This window comes from Periophthalmus magnuspinnatus, chromosome 20 (genome assembly GCF_009829125.3).
Source record: "Periophthalmus magnuspinnatus isolate fPerMag1 chromosome 20, fPerMag1.2.pri, whole genome shotgun sequence".
In the NCBI taxonomy this organism is placed as follows: domain Eukaryota; kingdom Metazoa; phylum Chordata; class Actinopteri; order Gobiiformes; family Gobiidae; genus Periophthalmus; species Periophthalmus magnuspinnatus.
In genome coordinates this window covers 23,648,897-23,671,723 of record NC_047145.1, presented here as the reverse complement: position 1 = coordinate 23,671,723, position 22,827 = coordinate 23,648,897, and the positions used below count along the sequence as shown (strand labels likewise).

At 43.9% G+C, this 22,827-nt stretch overlaps 2 protein-coding genes across 3 annotated transcripts in view; both read left to right on the top strand.

Annotated features, from left to right (window-relative positions):
• The window catches only part of LOC117388029 (receptor-type tyrosine-protein phosphatase mu-like), a 107,901-nt gene extending 97,841 nt beyond the window's left edge, over positions 1–10,060 (top strand). For both annotated transcript variants that reach the window (XM_055230174.1, XM_055230173.1), the window contains 12 exons: positions 1,127–1,163; positions 1,426–1,523; positions 1,730–1,846; positions 2,164–2,318; positions 2,909–3,044; positions 3,255–3,404; positions 4,152–4,325; positions 4,992–5,123; positions 5,952–6,077; positions 6,579–6,742; positions 7,131–7,266; positions 8,063–10,060. In XM_055230174.1, the coding sequence (XP_055086149.1) occupies positions 1,127–1,163; positions 1,426–1,523; positions 1,730–1,846; positions 2,164–2,318; positions 2,909–3,044; positions 3,255–3,404; positions 4,152–4,325; positions 4,992–5,123; positions 5,952–6,077; positions 6,579–6,742; positions 7,131–7,266; positions 8,063–8,116 (1,479 nt within the window). In that variant the 3' untranslated portion in view covers positions 8,117–10,060. The remainder of the gene's footprint in view (positions 1–1,126; positions 1,164–1,425; positions 1,524–1,729; positions 1,847–2,163; positions 2,319–2,908; positions 3,045–3,254; positions 3,405–4,151; positions 4,326–4,991; positions 5,124–5,951; positions 6,078–6,578; positions 6,743–7,130; positions 7,267–8,062) is intronic.
• Positions 10,061–10,357: 297 nt separating this feature from the next.
• LOC117388025 (guanine nucleotide-binding protein G(olf) subunit alpha-like) lies at positions 10,358–22,344 on the top strand. Its single transcript, XM_055230183.1, has 15 exons — positions 10,358–10,381; positions 11,389–11,433; positions 11,519–11,660; positions 11,952–12,024; positions 15,801–15,805; positions 18,648–18,700; positions 18,840–18,959; positions 20,187–20,284; positions 20,427–20,481; positions 20,580–20,653; positions 20,801–20,859; positions 21,221–21,341; positions 21,779–21,909; positions 22,048–22,115; positions 22,185–22,344. The coding sequence occupies exons 3-15, from the start codon at positions 11,525–11,527 to the stop codon at positions 22,329–22,331; spliced, it is 1,140 nt and encodes a 379-aa protein (XP_055086158.1). The 5' UTR covers positions 10,358–10,381; positions 11,389–11,433; positions 11,519–11,524; the 3' UTR covers positions 22,332–22,344.
• The last annotated feature ends 483 nt before the right edge of the window (positions 22,345–22,827 follow it).

The window sequence follows — 22,827 nt, the reverse complement described above, 5'->3', positions numbered from 1 at the left end:
GCGGGTCGATGGTTTCCACGGCGACGGGCCTCGTGTCCACTTCCTGTTTGTGATATTTTCAAAAAGAGCAGCTTTCAAAGATTCTCCCACAATCATCTGCAACTGCACAGGCTTTAATAAGACCTGTTAGACCAGGTTTAGACCGGATTTAGACTGGGTATAGACAGGGTTTACTCTCGATTTAGACTGGATTTAGACCAGGTTTAGACATGTCATAGAACAGGTTTAGACCGGGTGTAGACTGGATTTAAACCGGGTTTAGACCTGCTATAGACCATCTTTAGACTGGCTTAGATCTAGTTTAGGCCTGTTATAAATTGGATTTATACTGGGTTTATACTGGGTTTAGATCTGTTATAGACCGAGTTAGACCGGGTTTAGACTGGGTTTAGACTGACTTAAGTCCTACTTTAGACCAAGTTTAAACTTGGTTTAGTCCTGCTTTAGTCCTGGTTCAGACCAGGTTTAATCCCATTTAGACCAAGTTTTAAACCTGGTCTAGTCCTCGTTTAGTTCTGATTTTAACTGGGTTTAGACCTGGTTTCTTTCTGGTTTAGTCCTGGTTTAGTCTGGACCTAAAACAGGGACATGGGACTTGGATAATATTCTTGTACTAAACCTATTTTAGATTTTTAAAATTATTAGTTTACATTAAGAAACATTTGACAAAACTGAAATAACATTTTAAGACAAAAATTCAAAATTTTGTTGTTGTATATGAAAACTGGACCTTGTCTAGACTTGGTCCTAGTTTAGACCTGGTTTCAGTCCTTAGTCTGGTCTGTACATTGGCTGGTCTCAGTCAGGTCTATCTTTGGTCTGGTCTTGGTTCAGACCTGGTTTAGTTCTTGGTCTACAGCAAGTCTCAGCAGATAGAACACTATACTTTGTCTCCATCTGGTGGAGAAACTGGGAACTGCATTTAATAAACTTAAGAGGTCAAAGGTCATCAGCGTACAGAAATCATCTTTAAAGTTCATTAAACACATTGAATCTCCTGTCTGAAAAACATAGTTTCTTCAGTAAATTTGCCTTTTGATTATTTTGATGATTATTCATTCGTTTAAGTGTTCATAGCTCTTCTGTTTAAGCATGAACCTGTGTTAAACTGTGTGTTCTGTTTCAGGGCTACCACCGACCCAACCACTACATCGCCACACAAGGTAACACCACAACACCACAGGGGGCGCTGTCTCATACCCTGCTCTCTCTCCTTTCCTCTTTCTTCTCTCTCCTCTATATCTTTCTCGGTCTCTCTCTTTCTTGTATCTTGTTCTGGTTCTGACCTGGTTCTGTTCTGTGGTCTCAGGTCCGATGCAGGAGACAGTGTACAACCTCTCCTCTCTGTCCCTCTCTTTCTCTTTCTTTCCTTTATCCCTCTCTGTTCTGGTCTCTGGTTCTGATCCATTTCTTCTCTGGTTTCAGGTCCAATGCAGGAGACCGTGTATGATTTCTGGAGGATGGTATGGCAGGAGAACACAGCCGCCATCGTCATGGTGACAAACCTGGTGGAGGTGGGACGGGTGAGTCTGTGGCAGAGTGGTTAGTCCCAGTCCTAGTCTAGTCCTGGTTCAGTCCTGTTTTAGTACAAATATGGTCCTGCTCCAGTCCTGATCTAACAATGGTCCTGCTTTGGTCTTCCTTTAGTCCCGGTTTAGTGTTGGTCCTAGTCTAACTGGTCTTTCCCAAACGTGTCTAGTCCTGATCTAACCCCAGTCTCTTTGCTTAGGTGAAGTGCTGTAAGTACTGGCCTGATGACACAGAGATCTACGGAGACATGAAGGTGACTCTGATCGAGACCGAGCTTCTCTCTGAATACGTGATCAGGACCTTCGCCGTGGAGAAGGTACAGGACACAAGGAGGGCAGCTGACACATGGGGAGGGCGTCTGACACACGGGGAGGGCATCTGACACACAAGGAGTGCATCTGACACACGGGGAGGGCATCTGACACACGGGGAGGGCATCTGACACACAAGGAGTGCATCTGACATACGGGGAGGGCATCTGACACACAGGGAGGGCATCTGACACACGGGGACGGCATCTGACACACAAGGAGGGCATCTGACACACAAGGAGGGCATCTGACACACGGGGAGGGCATCTAATATATTGTGATAAAGAAGGCTGTGGGGCATCTGATTCTTCTCTTGTCTCAGAGGGGCGTGGCAGAGATCCGGGAGATCCGTCAGTTCCATTTCACGGGTTGGCCCGACCACGGCGTCCCGCTCCACGCCACCGGCCTCCTGGGCTTCATCAGGAGGGTCAAGACCAAAACTCCGCCCACCGCCGGCCCCACTGTGGTGCACTGCAGGTAAGACACACCCACCGCCAACCCAAACCAACCCAAACCCCACCCACCGCCAACCCTAGCTGCCACGTACCAAACAGGAAGTGAGCATGGTCGCACTTCCTGTTCCATAGACTCCAAAGGGCCCCAATTCACTTTCTATTGAGAAACTGCTGCCCTTTTCTCTGTAAATGTTGTTGCCAGGCTCGTCATTTTGGTTTTAAAATGTTCGTATTAACCCGCTCTATATGATCCTGGGGTTTTTACTTCTCTGTTGTGCATAAATCAAAATTAATAACAGACCATCCGGAGCCTTCTATTGCTGAGGTTTCTTCCGTTAGCGTTCGCAACAGGCTTGATTAACAGTGCTTAGCACATCCTGTCAAACCAGTGGTGTGGGCAGGAAGGGGCGTTACCTTCAACAGCCTTGCTACTGATTGGCTCTTTGGTTGCTCTGATACTCAGTTGAAATTCCAAACATGGAACTCGGCTCCAGATTTGCCCCTGCACCTGCGAGTCTGTGGGTGACATCTGACCCCCTTAGACCATTTCTGTTATAGGCCTGTTATAATCCTATTTTGGTCCTGGTTCTGACCCGGTTCTCTGCTCCTAAGTGCTGGCGCGGGTCGGACCGGGTGTTTCATTGTCATCGACATCATGCTGGACATGGCGGAGAGAGAGGGCGTGGTTGACATTTACAACTGTGTGAGAGAGCTGAGGGCCAGGAGAGTCAACATGGTCCAGACCGAGGTAAGACCAGAGACCAGACCAGAAACCAGACCAGAACCAAACCAGAAACCAGACCAGAGACCAGACCAGAGACCAGACCAGAGACTAGAGACCAGAGACCAGAGACCAGACCAGAACCAGAGACCAGAGACCAGACCAGAGACCAGACCAGTACCAGACCAGACCTGCTCCTTGTAATCCTCTCTCTGACCTGTAGTCCTTTTGTTCTAGGAGCAGTATGTTTTCATTCATGACGCCATCCTGGAGGCGTGTCTTTGTGGCGACACAGCAATTCCAGCCAATCAGCTTCGGTCTGTTTACTATGAGATGAATCGATTGGATCCACAGACCAACTCATGTCAGATCAAAGAGGAGTTTAGGGTCAGTCCTGGTTTAAACCTGATTTAATCAGGTTGAGATATGGTTTAGGCCTGGCTTAGACCTCATTTAGACCCAGTTTAGACTCAGTTTAGTCCTGGTTTAGGCCCAGTTTAGACCCCGTTAGAACAGGTTTAGAACTAGTTTAGAACAGGTTTAGACCTGATTAGACCTGAACTACTCTTGTCTTAGTTTTGACCAATTTAGACTCGATTTAGACCTGGTTTAGACACAGTTTAGACCTGATTTAGACTTGGTTTAGACTTGGTTTAGACCTGGTTTAGTCCTATTTTTGTCGTAGTTTTGACCAGTTTAGACTCGGTTTTAGACCTGGTTTAGACCTGATTTAGACCTGGTTTAGACTCGATTTAGACCTGGTTTAGACACAGTTTAGACCTGATTTAGACTTGGTTTAGACCTGGTTTAGACCTATTTTTGTCCTAGTTTTGAACAGTTTAGACTCGGTTTAGGCTTGGTTCAGTCCTGGTTTCGACCCGGTTTAGACCCAGTTATTTTTGTCGTAGTTTTGACCAGTTTAGACTCGGTTTTAGACCTGGTTTAGACCTGATTTAGACCTGGTTTAGACTCGATTTAGACCTGGTTTAGACACAGTTTAGACCTGATTTAGACTTGGTTTAGACCTGGTTTAGACCTATTTTTGTCCTAGTTTTGAACAGTTTAGACTCGGTTTAGGCTTGGTTCAGTCCTGGTTTCGACCCGGTTTAGACCCAGTTATCTCGTCTGTTCCAGACTTTGAACATGGTGACTCCGACGCTCCGTGTAGAGGACTGTAGTATTGCTCTTCTCCCTCGGAACCACGAGAAGAACCGTGTGATGGACGTCCTACCTCCAGACCGCTGCCTCCCGTTCCTCATCAGCCTGGACGGGGAGAGCTCCAACTACATCAACGCTGCACTCATGGACGTAAGGGGACCGAGTATACAGAAAATATACAAAATAACAAATCATAATGTTAGCGATGAGTAAACTTCAACTCATGGACGTGAGTAATGGCATTTTCACATTATTGATACTTTTCAGCTGATGTCATCAACATTCCCTGGGAGGTGATGCTAACTGTAGGCACTACTCTGTCTGAAGCTCTGTTAGTCTTTGGTCTGAGCTTTATCTTAACACAATCTGACCATAAAGAACTGACGTAGTTGGAACAACAACATGATTTATTAACAAGTCTCTCACACATAAAATTACAGTCACAAGCTAGCTAGCATTAGCCAACAGTCACTCTCACCTTTTTGTTGAAAATCAAACTCATCAACAGAACCATAAACACTTGTATTGATCACCGGCTCTTGAAAGTGTTAAAATGTTTAAATCCATTTTATATTTTGTCTTGAGTTTTTAAATATTTTTGACAATGGTTGCTAATGTGCACATTGTGTCACCATAGTAACATGTATGTCTATGTTGGAACATTCCAGAGCACCCATTCAAGAGCATTCACCATCTGAGAGATGTGGAATGCTCTTGAATGCTCTTTGGTTTTTAAATGTAAATCAAAATTAGATTTTTTTCCAAAATTGTTTTTATCTGTGAAGTTAAAAGTGTCTTTTTCTCCATGTTCCTCAGAGCTATAAGCAGCCGTCTGCGTTCATTGTGACACAGCACCCGCTCCCAAACACAGTTAAGGACTTCTGGAGACTAGTGCTGGACTACCATTGTACGTCTATAGTGATGCTAAACGATGTGGATCCGGCTCAGGTAAAATATAACACACAAAGATGACCAAACATGACAAAACTCAACCAAAACTCACGAAAAGTACACATAAAACAAAAGTTACAAATGTACACTGCCTGGCCAAAAAAAACTCTCCACCTGGATTTAACTAAGCAAATAGGTCCTCTCCTCCTGCAGTTGGCCAGGTCTAGGTTCAGCAATAGTCTGTGCTCAAAGAATGAGGTCAGCTGACACCTGAATATACTGAATGACCAGGTTATTCCATCAATGGATTTTTTCTTCCCTGATGACACGGGCAAGATGACAATGCCAGGATTCATCAGGCTCAAATTGTGACAGAGTGATTCAGGAGCATGAGACATCATTTTCACACATGGATTGTCCACCACAGAGTCCAGACCTTAACCCCGCTGAGAATCTTTGGGATGTGCTGGAGAAGCTTTGTGCAGCGTCAGACTCCACCATCATCAATGCAACATCTTGATGAAAAATTAATGCAACACTGGATGGAAATAAATCTTGTGACATTGCAGAAGGGAAATCGAAACAATGCCACAGCGAAGGTGTGCCGTAATGAAAGCTAAAGGCGGTCCAATAAAATATTCGAGTGTGTGACTTTGTTTTTTGGTGGTGACTTTTTTTTTGGCCAGGCAGTGTAACTATGGCTTTATGAATTCCAGATGAACACCAGAGGGCGGCACTGAAAGCAGTATTTGAAGCATCTGTGTATTTCTGTACAGTTGTGTCCTCAGTACTGGCCCGAGGACGATGTAGATCTCTGCAGATGTAGTTTATTGTGTAGTAGTACTGCAGTATTTGAAGTATCTGTGTATTTGTGTGTACTCACAGCTGTGTCCTCAGTACTGGCCCGAAGATGGCGTGGCTCGGCTCGGCTCTCTTCAGGTGGAGTTTGTTTCTGCAGATTTGGAGGAGGATGTCATCAGTCGCCTCTTCAGGATCTACAACACGGCACGGGTAAGACCAGCGCCACCTACAGGACACACACACCACAAGACACACACTACAGCTACAGGACACACACTACACCTACAGAACACACAAGAAACACACCTCAGGACACACACTACACCTACAGGACACTCACCTCAGGACACACACCTACAGGACACACACTACACCTCAGGGCACACACTACACCAACAGGATACACACCTCAGGACACACACCTCAGGACACACACCTCAGGACACACACTACACTTACAGGACACACACTACACCTACAGGATACACACCTCAGGACACACACCTCAGGAGACACACTACCAGCTAATACAGACCGTGGCAACATGATGGCTGAGTGGTTAGCACTTCCAGACCCTTTCTGTGTGAAGTTTACATGTTCTCCCTGTGTAATCCAGACACTGAATGTTCTGACCCTGCGCACTGGTTCTAGTTCTGACCCTGTTTTGACCCTCTCTCTGGTTCTAACCCTGTTCTCACTCCCTTGTCTCAGCCTCAGGACGGGTTCCGGATGGTGCAGCAGTTCCAGTTCTTGGGCTGGCCCGTGTACAGAGACACGCCCTCCTCCAAACGCTCCTTTCTCAAGCTAGCTGCGCTCGTCGACAAGTGGCAGGACGAGTATGACGGAGGAGAGGGGCGGACTGTAGTACACTGTCTGTGAGTAAAATACTACTATTAGTACTGCCACTACTATTACAACTAGTACTACTGCTACTCCTATGAATATGATGGAGCAGAGTGCAATTCCAGGCCCTTGCCCACAGTCCATTGTGAGTGAGTACAACTACTTTAACTGCTATTTCAGGAGGACAGGGTACACACATGTGCACCCCCTAGTGGGTGAGTGTTTGTGGTGGTGGACTGAAGAGCTGATGGAGCCTGTAGCCTCTCTTCTGTCAGTCTGCCCCAGGGCAGCTGTGTGCAGTGAATGAAGAATGCAGGAAACTGTGGCTTTGAGGGCTTATTAACACTGATGTATTTTTATTAAGAATGTCAATAATTCTGTGCTCCTCTGCCCTTCATCCTTCTCCCCCATCCCCAACAGTAATGGCGGTGGGCGCAGTGGAGTGTTCTGCTGTGTCAGTATTCTGTGTGAGATGTTGAGACGACAGAGAAGTGTGGACGTGTTCCACGCCACCAAGACTCTGAGGAACAACAAGCCCAACATGGTGGAGCTACTGGTACGAAAAGTTATACTGCAAATACTACAAATAACACTAGTGTTAAAACACCGCATACCTGTACTACTACTGCAAATACTATTGTTACTATTATTGTAAAAACAAGGCTGACATGGTGGGTCTACTGATACTACAATACTACTACTCAGACTACATGACATGTTCAGGACTATAGACTGTATATATAAACGGACATAGCTAACATGCTAGCCACTGCGTTCCAAACAGGAAGTGATCATGGGTGCTCTTCGGCTCCAACTACTGAACATTAATACCTGGGCTCCAGATGAGCTGCTATTGAGTTGTTAAGTGTGATGTCACTTATGTAAAAAAATAAAAATAAAAAATAAAAAAACAAGAAAACAAAATCTAGAAATCGGCTGCGAAGTTCCCAGTTGGACCTGGAAGTGACATCATCACTTAGTGCTTATGACAGGTTGGACTGCTCATTTCACCAAACACAGTATATTTAAGATTTTAAAACAAATCCCAGTTTAGCCATTTTTTAGGTTTCAATTGTATTTTTCAACTTTTGTTCTCAAATTGCGTCTTGACTGGTTAACTATAATTAATATTTACATAGAATTAAAGAATCACTAAAGCCTGTCATACAAACTTTAACAAGGTGGTAACTGCTAGCCTCGATGCTAGCCTCAATGAGCTCCATTTGGAGCCAAGCGTTGTGGGTGATGTCACACTCTCTCGTTCCTCTGACATACAGTCTGTGGTCTGACTGGACTCCTCTGGACAGGCCCCTCCTCTTCCTGGTTTTTACAGCGACTGTGTTTGTTTTCAGGAGCAGTACAAGTTCTGTTATGAAGTCGCTCTGGAGTATTTGAATTCAGCCTGAGACTACTCCACAAGAGGAGACATGGAGAAAGGAAAGGAGAGGAGGAGATGAAGAGGGCGGAGGGGAGACAAGAAGATGAGGAGACACTACTGACAAAAGGAAGAGAATCACTGAGTGTTCATGAAGCCATGCACTTCTCCCAAATAAACCAGGACAAACCTGGACTAAACCAGGAATAAAACAAGTCTAAACCTGGACTAAACCAGGATTAAACCAGGACTAAACCAGGACTAAACCAGGACTAAACCAGGACTAAACCAGGACTAAGCCAGGAATAAACCAGGAATAAAACAAGTCTAAACCTGGGCTAAACCAGGACTAAACCAGGATTTAACCGGGACTAAACCAGGATTAAACCAGGAATAAACCAGGACTAAACCAGGAATAAAACAAGTCTAAACCTGGGCTAAACCAGGACTAAACCAGGACTAAACCAGGACTAAACCAGGATTTAACCGGGACTAAACCAGGACTAAACCAAGTCTAAACAAAGATTAAACCAGGTCTAAACCAGGTCTAAACCAGGTCTAAACCTGGAGTAAACCTGGACTAAACTAGGTCCTGTTTTATTTGTAGAGTTGTTTGGTTTATTTTTTTATTTTCTTGCACTGCTCTTGTTGTTCTGTTGTTCTGATGTAAATGTGTACATATGACAGCACCCCCTGCTGTCGCTCACTGTCCTTCATGTTTTTGTATTTGAAGTATTTAAAGTATTTGAAGTATTTCAAACGGAGCTGGAGTCCTCACGTCGCCTCATGTTTAAAGCTTTTATATCAGTTTATTTCAATGTTGTCTTTTTTTTTTTTTGGACTGAAGCAAACACTGTAAAAACACTCACAGCATGATGTGTTTAAAATGTTTAAATCTGTTTTTGTGTCAAATGGACCAAACCATGTGCTAGATTTGATCATGTGTCTTCTCTTTGGCCTGAAACACAAACTCCAAATGCCTGAATCCACAAAAAAGTGTGTTTTTATTTGAACATGTGTTAAACCACTGAAAAGTCTTTTTGGAACTAGAATTTTAAAACGTCTCAATTTGAAGATTTGTTTCAATTTTAAATCCTTGTTTTGAATTTTTCATCAGAATGTTATGTCCATAATCTGTTTTGTTTTAAAGCTCCTGTTTCCTGCATTTGGGTTTTAAACAACTTTTGAACTCTGCAGATTTCCTCCAGTAGCTCCTATAGTAAAGTGTTTCCTGAGACTGACCCTAAACCCCCTGGGTCTCATCTTAAAGAGGGGCTGTTCTACCACTTTATGCAGCTTTCTACCATGTTCTCTCATCAAAAACCTGCCTGAAGAGGTTTTAGATGTCATCCATGCATGTTTGAGTATTTTAGTGATCTCTCCCAGGCCCTATTTGAACTCTCCTTATGTTTAGGTGTAAGCTTCTGTGCAGTGCTCCACCCACGAGCCTACGTCACCCATCCTCCCACATGACAACTCTCCATGAACATACAAAAACATGATACAAAACTGTACACTACAACTTGACAAACCTGATGTTAGTTTCATTAGTGGGATGCACAATGACTGTGTTGTGATAGTGTTCTGAAGGGGGAGTGACTTAGCAAAGGGGTAGGGGACTCAGAATTGTCAGAAATGAAAGTGAAACTGTCTTGTTTTCAGCGAATATAGCTTCTCTATAGCTCTAAACCCTAACCTTTTATTTCCTCATGGGACCTGTTTCGTTCAGTGGTTTAAACCGGCTTGCAGGACCGGAGGTGTTTGATTTCTGGTGTTTTAAATGTCCGTGTATTTGGCGGCGCTCACAGCTGATTGGCTGCTGCTGCGTCACATGACCTGTGCATACTGTACATATGACCACAGAGTATTTATTCCTGATGCATTCTGGGAGGTGTAGTTTTCCTTGGTGTCGTGTTTGAGGACAATCTGCTGCTCACTGTAAAAATTATTATTTAAAATGTCAATAAACTGAAAAACTGAAACACTGAACTAACTCCTGTGTTTTTACAGCTTACAGCTTGTGAGGAAGGGCATCCAACATCTGAAGATTTACTAAACACTAGAGATATAGGAGAATGGGAGGGCATCTGACACACAGGGATACAGGTGTGTGGGAGGGCATCTGACACACAGGGATACAGGAGGATGGGAGTGGATATGGGAGTGTGGGAGGGCATCTGGGGCAGGGCTGAGGCTGGTCCCAGTGAGACCAGAGTGAGAGAGGAGATGGGGTGTGCGAGGCTGGGTTAAACAGGTGAGAGTGAGGAGAGAGAGCAGACGGAGGAGGCGCGCTCAGGTCAGGCTCATGTTTTCTAATGATACAACATGGAACTTTTATCTGTTACTTTGATATGTTTTAATTATGTATTTGTGATCAATTGTTAAAATACTTTACATTTCTGAGTTTAGAATAAAACATTAATATTTAGTAGTAGCAGTAGAAGTAGTAACATTAGCTTTACATTATACTATTACATGAAGTCCTGATGGGTCTTTAGCTTTAGTAGTAGTTGTTGTAGTAGTTGCAGTAGTGGCATTAGTAGTAGTTGCAGTAGTGGTCGTAGCAGTATTAGTTGTATCATTAGCTGTAGTGTTTAAGTGTACAGTGTACAGTGTTAAATGAAGTCCTTGTGGGTCGTTAGCAGCTCGTTAGCGATGGTTGCCGTGGTAACCACACACATCAGTTAGATGCCTCCTCCTCTGGGACCTGAGCCTCTTTAGATCAAATTATTTTAAACTCTTTAAACCTGTCTCTGTCCCTGTGTCTCTGTGTGTGTCTTAAACATGTCTTTGATTACATAACTTGTAATTGTAAAAGTGTGTAGTTGTCAAAGTGTAATACTGTAGTGGTGTTTCTATCTCATTAGTGCGTCCTGTTTTCATGTTTTTGTGTTGACTTTTTCCTTCGGGACGTTCGTCTCAGAGCGATGCTTCGAAACTCAAACAAACTCCTGGGAAACACAACCACTCTGTGTTCTATATGTAGTTAAATACTTATACACTATATACATACATATGCTTAAAGTCTATGGAAAGTCATTAAAAACTTGTACTCAAATATTTGTATACTATATTCTATACATATGTACGTGTAATTATGGAAACAGCTTTACTCAAACTAACTGAAGTACATGTAAAGGCTTACTTTTAAATAAATACATAAAGTGTATGGAAACACACATAACATGAGACCTTATATCTATACTTTTAAATGCTGTACACAAACACACAATCTACAGAAACACATAAATACATACATGCCTTTATATATGCATTTTACATATGCAGTCTCTTCATTTGCAGGATGCTGATTGGTTCATGGATCTGAACTCAAACTGAGGCAAACAGGTGAGTGGCAGAGTGGTTACTTTCTTCTCAGTAAGAAGGTTGAGGGTTAGACTCTGCCCCCTCACCAGTGGGTTGCTGGTTCCAGGTCCTGATGGGGTGTCTCGGAGGGCAGACGGAGGAGGAACGTCTTGATGAAAAAGCAAAGCGTGAAGCAAATAAAAAAATTGAACGACAACTTCAGAAAGAAAGACAAGCTTATAAAGCCACACACAGACTGCTGCTGCTGGGTAAGACCAGGACTAAACTGAACCAGGACTGAACCAGGACTAGGCCAGGACAAGACCAGCACTGAACCAAGACTGAACAGGCCTAGACCAGGACTAGACCAGAACTGAACCAGTACTAAACCAGTACTAGACCAGGACTGAACTAGAACTAGACCAGGACTAGACCAGGACAAGACCAGGACTAAACCAGGCCTAGTCTTGTACTGAACCAGGACTGAACCAAAAGTAACCAGGACTAAAGCAGGACTGAGCTATGACTAAACCAGAGCCAAACAAGCTCCTTTGTTGCAGGAGCTGGTGAATCTGGGAAAAGCACTATCGTCAAACAGATGAGGATCCTTCACGTGGACGGCTTCAATGCAGAGTGAGACATTTCCTCCACAAACTATATTTAAACAAAATCATTTGACATCAGTTTATTTATACTGACAGAGAAGATGCTGAACTTTGAGACAGTTTTTGTTTCATATGGATAGACACAGTAATTATGAGAATTATGATATATTATATTAACCATAAAACAGTCCAGATCCTACCACACAGTCACAGTATACACAGTGGAAAGCTAGCGACACAGATCAGGCAGGACATAGTATTCTGCCCTCCCTAGACTCCTCTTTATATGCATTTATGAAGTTTGCTCCTCTGTCTGATCTAAGCATTTAGACTGGTCCTCTTAGTGTGAAAGGTCTGAGGCCATGAATAAAGCTCACTGTAGTCACAGATTCAATAACAACATGCACTGCTATGGTGCTGAGACAAGAAAAGCTAAGAGCCCAACTTTTACTTTCAGCATGTCGGTCCATGGGCCAAAAACATCTGAACCTGCCTGCGTAAAACGTGGGTCAGGGGTAAGTCTGTCTGATGGCAACTTGGACATTTGTTGTGTCATTTGCCCGTCCTTGCAGGTGACACATGTGTGTATGACACCAGACACAAGTCTTACCTCCAATTATCCATAATCCTGCTGAAAAATAGAGGGACTGGTGGGCAACTTGTTTGTAATAATGTCTGATTAATAGAATGGTAACATGGCTCTTTGGAATGATGAGAGGATGTTTTTCTTCAAAATCCAGGTCGGCTAAAGATGTGCGACCCACCCAGTCCATCTTTGTTTAGAAATGGGGTTAACTTTGAGTGGACTTTGTTTTTTGAGCTGGAGTTGAAGTTTCGCTTGCACACTGATATCAGTGTCACTTGTGTTGTTTTGTGGAGTTTTTGACATGTTTTTTGCTTTTTTGATTAGACTATAAACAGCTCAGATTGGAGAATTCCAAGTGGAAAATCTCTCAGATCTGTTAGCTAGTTTGCCTTTTGTGCTCAGTGTGGTGACTACAACACTCTTGATCTGTATCGGGTTGCACCAACTCAAAACCTGCCAGCACTAAGTGGCTGTGGTGAGGCTGAAGGACAGGTCCAGAAAACCAGTTGATGTTTTTGAGAACAGCAGCAGTGACTGGGTGGGTCCCATGGTCTGCAGAGTTTTCTTCAGCACTAATGAAGTGCCACTGGACTTTCTGATTATGGCAGCCCTGTTAGACACACAAACTTAGAAACAATGTGAAGTGTTATAAACACAAACACAATTTTACTATCAGTATGGAATGTCACTTTGTCGATGTCAGTTTCATCTTTGATAGTCTGCCATCTCAACCACAAACAAGTGCACACAGCACACTGTTCAAGATGTCAGATAGTGTGCACTGGGTGAAGAGCCAGCATGGATTTGAAGCCTATATGAGAGTCACAGTGTATGCCTTGTGTTTCTATACACAGAGGCTGTTTGGTCTGGGGATTTGTAACTGTTCTAGTTCTTTTGCTAGAGTTTCTTCACATTTTTCATTGCTTGTTTTTCACCTGGAAGCTCAGCTCATACTGCTCAAGTTAAAAGTTCTTGCATTATGCTCTTTCCTCCTAGAGCAACTGGTGCAGCGAATCCAAGGGGGTCAAACAGACTGTTAACTGTAGACATAACCTCTTTTTGTCTCAGGTTTTTCTTCTTGAGACACACAGAATGTGACTCCTGACCGAAACTTTTTTGTAGGGGCAACGGATCAGCACTGAGATCCAAATCTTTCAAATCTTTGGCTCTGTCTGATGAGGGAACACTTGCCTGACATCATTTCTGTTGGATGCCACTTTGTGTAGCCTAATGTTGTGATGTTTGACAGTGGGAAAAGATGTGAGCCCATCATCAAAGTAGAAGTTGGGAATGATAAACTCTTTTTCTTTTGGGGTTTACCTTTTCAAGTCCGGCACGTAGAGACAGTATATGGCGATGACTGATGACTGTTCCCATACACATGCACTGTCACCCTGAACTCGCTGATGGGTTTCTGTGGGTCATTACCCTCAAACCACAAAAACACAAGAATCACAGTGTTTCTCACATACTAAAACAGTAAAACATCTGTTGAACTTTGTCTGTGACAGCATTTGGTTCTTTGCAGAAATGGGTCAATTATTGTTCATGTCAGATCCACTGAAAAGTGTGTCATTTAGCGAGACTAGAGATGCATCGATACCACTTTGTCCAAAATGAGTACAAGTACTTTATTTTAGAGTACTTGCCGATACCAGACATTATTTTTACAGGGGTTCTATTACAGTGGTCTCATGCCTTTTTTCCACGCTCAGGTCCTCTGCCTGGGAGCTTGAGGGTTCTACAGTATCTTTGCTGTTCCTAGTACTGCACCTTTGTGGACTGAGATGTCTGATGTTTTTCCCAGGATCTGCTGTAGCCACTCCTCCAGTTTGGGGGTCACTGCCCTGAGTGCTCCGATGACCACAAGCACTACTGATGCCTTCACCTTCCAGGCCTTCTCCAGCTCTTTGAGCTGAGTATGTCTCTAGTTTCTTGCGGTCCTTTTTCCTGATGTACACATCACTTGGTACTGCAATGTCCACCACAACAGCCTTGGTCTGTTGTTTATCCACCACCCAATTCCCAATACATGCCAGCACCACTCACCCACATTAGGATGCTACTACATAAACACAAGCTCTGCACTGAGACCCTTTATGAACTATAAGAACCTTCCTAAATATTTTCATTTTTCATGTGACAGTCACATCAGATTACTGTCTGCACAGAGCCTCGTGCACAACTGAGAGGCGAACTGTGAGCATAAAATAAAACGCAATACAGTTAAGAGTGGTATCGGTTCTTGGTGTTGGCACCACATTGATGAGTACGAGTACAGATACCTGGTTTCAGACCAATACATGATAGTGTCAATAGTATTGGTGCAAATCTCAGATTTTCTTAAGAATGTCTGCTTAACTTCACATGCCACTTCATTTGAAGACCTGCTCTGAGGTACTCAGTGGACTGACGGCCAAGTCATCTGGCAGGCAAGTCTAGCTACAGTGGAACTGTGATCAGGTACAGGTATTACACTGGGAATAGTGGGCTGGATCCACTGAGCTGTTTTACTGTGTAGGGACTGTCATTTCCTGCTGCACTGTATTGAACTAGCATCTACTTGTAGCATTGGCTGAAAGCCTTGGCTTAGTGAGTGGTCGCTTAACTCAGTATAGTTTGTTTTGTTGTTCTTTCTGGTGGGTGGCAGCAGATATTTTGAGTCGAGGGGTGGCATGGTGCCTAGTTAGTACTTTTGTGGGTCTACGTCCTCCTGGATAAACGACTCTCAAGCTTGAGACTCAGCTATGGCTGCTGTGACCTTTCTCTGTGACTTGAGTAGGTGCAGATCTGCATTGAGTTCAGCTTTTTTCTTAAGTTGTTCTGCTTGCTCCTTTAATATTTTAGCTTTTTTTGTGCATATGACATTTGCACCTTAGTGACCTCTGCTTTTGCCCGAGCCGTGGCAGCAGCGATGGATACGCTGGAACCTTGGCTGATCCTGGTCCCCAGGTCTCCATAGTTTCTTCTAATGCCTGGTTTTGAGGAGTTGCCATGGTAATTGCTGTGGTATATTCTTGATGGAGGAATGCCTTTTTACTATTCTGCCTTCAATAGATGACTGTGTAGTTTGGCAAACAGCGAACAGACTTTAAATGAAGACAACGCTGAATGACTTTGGACCATGTTTATTGCTTCATTGGGTCAAACTTTTAAGTTTCTGCATGCAGGAAATAAAAGACAGTAAGTCATATTAAAACATGACTAACAAATGCTAGCACAGGTAAGCAGTAGCTAGGTGCTCAAATAAGCTGCTGCTAGCTATTCTAGAGGAATTTCTATTGTTATTCATAATCATTACCAATTAGCATAGGTACAAATGCAAAAGCATTTCAGCACTTTTTAACATGAACTGCAGTATAATCAAATCTGGACGGTGAACCCAAAATGTCATTGTATTGTTTTCAATAGCCTGTGCTTATTGGTGCATGGGCCCAAAAATAATTTTCTCTTCTGCATTACTTCTTCAATATGGGCTAGTGCCTCCAACCCTTGTAGTGTCAGAAATGTGCGACAGCTGCCAGAGTGGAGCTAGTGCAGGCTCAGAGTGCAGCTAGGGTAAATCTTGCAAAGCTAAGTTGTGAAAATAGAAAGAATCCCCCCAAAATCCAACCTTTGTGAAAGCTGTAGGTCCCTGTCTGCTCTATGGGAGAATTCTTTCTTCTTTCTAGGCCTAGGCTGCAGTACCTAGAGTGGCCACTAGGCGATCTTGCCCTGGGACAGAAGGGGAGTGACTTATCCACTTCTTATTACAGATCGATCCACGTTGCTGGCAGAGAGAACATGGCTGCTCCATTAACTTCTTTTACAAAAATAAAACACAGATGCGCTCACTAAAGAGCACCATCTGTCCTTAAAAGGGACAGCACACACAGGCCGTGTCCCAATTCACCAAAATGTCCTTAGATGCACCATTCGAAGTGTTCATCGAAGGGCATTACGTAATTTCCGGTGCGACAAGAGCTGTCCCATTTCAACGCACCCGACAAATGCGGACGACAATGTGCCCAGCGTTTCTAGGGAGATCGACCGTAGCCAAAGCGAGCATCCATGCAGACTTCGCGCACTGCTATATCCCATCATGCACCGCACCTACACAAAAAAGAGGAAAACGAAGTCCGCTGCGCAATACACGTTCAAATGTTTGTACTGGTTTACTTCATCTACAACAGTGTGACATGAAACTGTTAAATCTGAATAAAGATAAGTACAGGCCGTGTGTTTGATGATTAAAAGGGGAGTGTTACATTAAATAAAGGAATGTGCAGTTATTCCCAGACAATAAGAAGAATAACACATTATTATCATTAGAAATTATTATTGCAATAATGAGAATAATGTAAGAATGTTTGTTTTTGGTGTAAGCGCCAAAGACCAAGAGACTGGCACATAAAGTCAGAAGAGTTTAATGAGTTCCACACAGGTAATGTGAACAATGAAGCAACGGACTCTCAGGAAAGGACAGAAGAGAGTCCTGAGACGTGACTGTGACAGTTTTTATAGGGTCCCCCAATAATAAGATGAAATAAGCTGGCACACGGGATAAAAGGTAAACAGCGCCCTCTGCTGGTATGAAAGTAGTTTAGCCACAGATCAAATTAAACTTGGCCAAAATACCGAATCATTAAACTGCAATATTCCACTTTATGTACAACTAATCAGTGTTCTCTGGTTTATAGACTATGAATGTAAAAATTATATTGTTACGTCTGTCTCTTTTATTACGTTTTAACAAGGTGTGTTTAAGTTATGAAGTAGCAACAATTGGGAAAGAAAAATCATATCGAACCTTATATTTTCCTATTGATATTCAAAGGGAAACATTATTTCTGTTTAGATTGAATGTTGTAAGGAATTAAACGGCTGCGACAACACCTTGACTCTTCTTCTATTAAATAATAAATAATTAGAAATAACATACATATCGTATGTTACGCATGCGCAAAGACAGCGGTGGAAGTACGGTCAGTGGTGTAGGCCTGTCCCATTTCGGCAAGATGGCGGCTACACTGAGGAGTACACATTTTTGGGCGGGTACTTCGAATGGTGCTTCGAAGGGTATGCATTTGGTGAATTGGGACACGGCCACAGTCTGTACCTTAGACTGTATATATAAATGGACATGGCTAAGCTGCTAGCTGCAAACAGGAAGTAATCATGGCCGTGCTTCTGGCTCTATCAACCTTTGCCCTTCTCTCTGTAACTGCTGCTGTCAAACATCGTTTTGGTCTTAAAATGTTTGTATTAACCCGCTCTTCATGATCCTTTTTATTTAGCTATTTTGTTCATAAATCAAGATATGAACATTAATAACAGACAAATCTGATGCCTTCTTTCCCCAAGGTCGTTCCCACTAGCATTAGCAAGAGGTTGGATTTACAGCGTTGCTAAGCGCCTGCTCCCTGCTAAACCAGTGGTGCAATTTCAACAGCAGTGCTCCAGATTGGCTCTTTGGTTGCTTTGATACTCACAGTCAAAATTCCAAATAAGGAACTTGGTTCTAAATTTGCCCATATAATCGGTAGCCTTGGCAAGCTTCATTTGGCTGGAGTAGAATGCTATGGGTGACATCACACTCACTTCTATTGACCTTATTCTGCCTCGTCCACTTTTACCTCAAAATACTACTAAATCGCACTTTCTTTGTGGTGGCACTTATGGTTAAGTGGGAATCTCATTCATTTCAATGGAGATTTGAGAAAAGTTCTGCCACTAAAATATGGTATAAAGTATGTTTATTTGTGTAAAATGTTCAGTGTTCATATGACCAACAAGTCAACACTGCACTGACTCTCTGGAGGCTTTAAAACAGCTCTGTAGTCCCTATAGAACTTATTTGCTGTAAAGATCAACAGCCCCATGTAAAATAATATAACCCCAATGACAACAGCAGCGCCCACAGTGACTTTCAGAATAAGGTGAGCACAGACTGTGGTCTGTACACAGAGTTGCAGCCAGAGCCATGGATCAAGCATGGAGGACACAGTCTGTACACAGGGACACATTTAGCGATGCAGATCAGGTAGACACAGGACACTAACTGAAGCGGTGGTTTTGTTTCAGAGAGAAGCAGCAGAAGACTCAGGACATCCGTAAGAATGTGAAGGATGCCATTGTGGTATGTCCCGAAGAAATGCCCTGCAGTGGGGCTTTAACACTGTTAAGAGCAATCATACAAATGTAAAATATTATCATTAGTACAACAATTTAACCTGACCTTCTTCTCTACTCCTGGCTGCTCTTGTCCCACCTGTCAGACCATAATCACAGCCATGAGCTCGCTGGCACCGCCTGTGGCTCTGGGGAACCCTCAGAATCAGCACAGAGTCGACTACATCAAGAGCATCGCCCCCTTGTCTGATTTTGAGTACACAGAGGTGAGCCAGATGCCCTTTCATATTATGTGTCATATGTTCTCCCATCCTCCTATATCCCTGTGTGTCAGATGTCAGATGAACTTGTCTAATTTTAATCTTTTTATGAAACTGAGTACATAGAGACCATGATGCCTTGCTCTGTTAGCTTAGTGTGTCGTTAGTGTGTGATTAGCGTGTGTATTAGCATGCTCCACTAGCGGTAATGACCTCACTTGGGACTCACCTGTGATGTGTGATGTCAGCGGGGGCTCGTTAGCCCGCTCAGGGGGGCGCTCTGATTGGTCGACAGGAGATAAGACAGGCAGGAAGTTCATTAGACATTTAAACACACAGACAAATATTAAATATGTGTGAAGGCACAACTTAAAACATAAAATCTAAACATGTAAATATGCAAATAAACCTCTGATGACATGGACACTGTGGACATGGACACTGTGGACATGCTCACTGTGGACATGCACACTGTGGACATGCGCACTGTGGACGAACACACTGATGACATGCAGACTGTGGACACTGGACATGCAGACTGTGGACATGCAGACTGTGGACATGCAGACTGTGGACATGCACACTGTGGACATGCACACTTTGGACATGCACACTTTGGACATGCACACCGTCGACATACACACCGTCGACATACACACCATCGACATACACACTGTGGACAGACACACTGTGGACATACACACTGTGGACATACACACTGGACATACACACTCTGGACATACACACTGTGGACATACACACTGGACATACACACTAGACATACACACTGTGGACATACACACTGTGGACATACACACTGGACATACACACTGTCGACATACACACTGTGGACATACACACTGGACACTGTGGACACTTGTGGCTATGCTCACAAATGTTATTTTTTGACAATATATTATTCCACATTCAGGCCAAGGTTAGAGTTAGGTTTAGGAGAAGTGTATTTGGATCTGGTTGGTTAAAGTGTAGGGACAGGCGTGGGGACAGGTATAGGGACAGGCGTAGGGACATGTGTAAGGATGGGTGTAAGGATAGGTACAGGGACAGGTATAGGGGCAGGTATAGGGGCAGGTATAGGGACAGGTGTAGGGACAGGCTGAGGTCTCTGAGCTCTGGTAGGGTTTTGCAGGAGTTCTTCAAGCACACTCAGAGGCTGTGTAATAGTAGTGTTATAATCGTGTGTAGTATTTAAAAGTACTTTGTGTATTGCAGGAGTTCTTTGAACACACTCAAAGGCTGTGGGAGGACGAGGGAGTCAGGGCCTGTTTCGAACGCTCCAACGAATATCAGCTCATCGACTGTGCTCAATAGTAACTATAATACTAGTACTACTAAAACTATTACTACTGCCACTGCAACTACTACTACTACTACAGCTAATAAAAAATAGTACACATACTACAGTTGCTACTACTACTACTGTTATTCTAACACTTTTATTTTCTTCTACAGTTTCCTCGACCGACTGGACTCTGTCAGAAGAAAAGACTACACCCCCACAGACCAGGTAAACCTGAACCAGAACTAAACCAGGATTAAACCAGGACTGAACCGAGACTGAACCAGGACTGAACCAGGATTAAACCCAGTCTCTATTTGGTCCAGGACCTGTTGCGGTGCAGAGTACTGACCTCTGGGATCTTTGAGACTCGGTTCCAGGTCGACAAAGTCAACTTCCAGTGAGTTCAGTCAAGTTCCTGCAGTATTGCAGTAGTACTAATACTACTGTAGTGGTACTAATAGTATTGTAGTAGCAGTAACACTATTGTAGTAGTAGTAATAGTAGTATTGTATTTAAAGTAGTAAGTCCTTGTACTTTTTGGCAGCATGTTTGACGTCGGAGGACAGAGGGACGAGCGTCGGAAGTGGATTCAATGTTTTAATGGTGAGAAAATATCATCCCAGTGTGTTAGATTGTGTCAGATGCCCTCCCATGCCATTGTATTGTCTCAGATTGTGTCAGATGCCTCCTGTATTGTGTTAGATTCTGTCAGATGCTCTCCCATGCTCCTGTATTGTGCCAGATGCCCTGCCATGCTCCAATATTGCTTCAGATTGTGTCAGATGCCCTGTATAACTGTCTGCTGCTCCTCAGATGTGACACTGGTGTGTCAGATTGTGTCAGATGCCCTTCCTGTGTGTCAGATCCTTCCTCATGCTCCTGTATTATCCCAGATGCCCTCCTGTGATTCTGTATTGCATCAGATTGTGTCAGATGTCCTATATAACTGTCTGCTGCTCCTCAGATGTGACGGCCATCATTTTTGTTGCGGCGAGCAGCAGCTACAACATGGTGATCAGAGAAGACAACTCCACCAACCGCCTGAGAGAGAGCCTAGACCTGTTCAAGTCCATCTGGACCAACAGGTCTGGACCGGGGCTAGATCGGGACTAGACCGGGACTAGACCGGGACTAGTCCGGTACTAGACCGGTACTAGACCGAGACTAGACCGAGACTAAACTGAGACTAGACCGAGACTAGACTGGTACTAGACCGGGACTAGACCGGTACTAGACCGGGACTAGACCGGGACTAGACCGAGACTAGACCGAGACTAGACCGAGACTAGACCGAGACTAAACCGGGACTAGACCGAGACTAGACCGAGACTAGACCGAGACTAGACTGGTACTAGACTGGTACTAGACCGAGACTAGACCGAGACTAGACCGAGACTAAACCGGGACTAGACCGGGACTAGACCGGGACTAGACCGGGACTAGACTAGGACTAGACCGGGACTAGACTAGGACTCTGGGGGGAATCCGGTCTAAACCTGTTCTAACCCAGATCTCTCTGCAGGTTCCTGAAGACCATCTCCGTGATCTTGTTCTTGAACAAACAAGACGTTTTGGCTGAGAAGATTCTGGCGGGAAAATCCAAACTGGAGGATTATTTCCCCGAATACGAAAACTACACCGTCCCCCCCGACTGTAAGTGTGTGAGGGCATCTGAGGCAATCTGACTCACGGGCAGGGCGTCTGAAACACGGGGAGGGCATCTGAAACACGGCGAGGGCAGGGGGCGGGGTTAGTGTGGGTCTGCGTTCTGATTGGTGGTTTCTGTTGCAGCTGTTTCAGACGCTGACGAAGATCCAAAAGTGACACGAGCCAAATTCTTCATCAGGGACGAATTTCTGGTAAAAACTTCAAAAGTCCTGGTTTAGTCCTGTTTCAGACCAAGTTTGACCTCTGCCCTCTGCCCTCAGCGCATCAGCACGGCCAGTGGAGATGGGAAGCACTACTGTTACCCTCACTTCACCTGCGCTGTGGACACAGAGAACATCCGGAGGGTCTTCAACGACTGTCGAGACATTATACAGAGGATGCACCTGAGGCAGTACGAGCTCCTCTAGAACCAACACCCGAGACCAGGAACAAGACCAGACCAGAGACCAGAGACCAGAGACCAGAGACCAGAGACCAGAGACCAGAGACCAGAGACCAGAGACCAGAGACCAGAGACCAGAGACCAGAGACCAGAGACCAGAGACCAGAGACCAGAGACCAGAGACCAGAGACCAGAGACCAGACCAGAGACCAGAGACCAGAGACCAGACCAGAGACCAGAGACCAGAGACCAGACCAGAGACCAGACCACAGACCAGAACCATCAGAACTACAACCCAAAGTCAGGCCAGATTTGAAGTCTAGTCAAATCTACATATTTTGCAAATGTAACAGCAGTTGAAGCATGTTAGAGATGAAACCTGTAATATTTAAATTATCTAGTTTTAAAATAAAAACACATATCTTTGTTATTCATGTATTTATTGGTAAATTACTTTTCTATAAACTTATGTAAGAATGTTTGATATTTACACTTTTACAGCCTGTTTTCAAACCTGTTTA

What these genes read in the sequence shown, in the direction of transcription:
- LOC117388025 (XM_055230183.1), top strand. Translation starts at nt 11,525, where the DNA reads ATGGGGTGTCTCGGAGGGCAGACGGAGGAGGAACGTCTTGATGAAAAA. An exon ending in CTCATCGACTGTGCTCAATA is followed by an intron (nt 20,285 to 20,426) that starts GTAACTATAATA and finishes TTTCTTCTACAG; the next exon opens with TTTCCTCGACCGACTGGACT. An exon ending in ACTACACCCCCACAGACCAG is followed by an intron (nt 20,482 to 20,579) that starts GTAAACCTGAAC and finishes TATTTGGTCCAG; the next exon opens with GACCTGTTGCGGTGCAGAGT.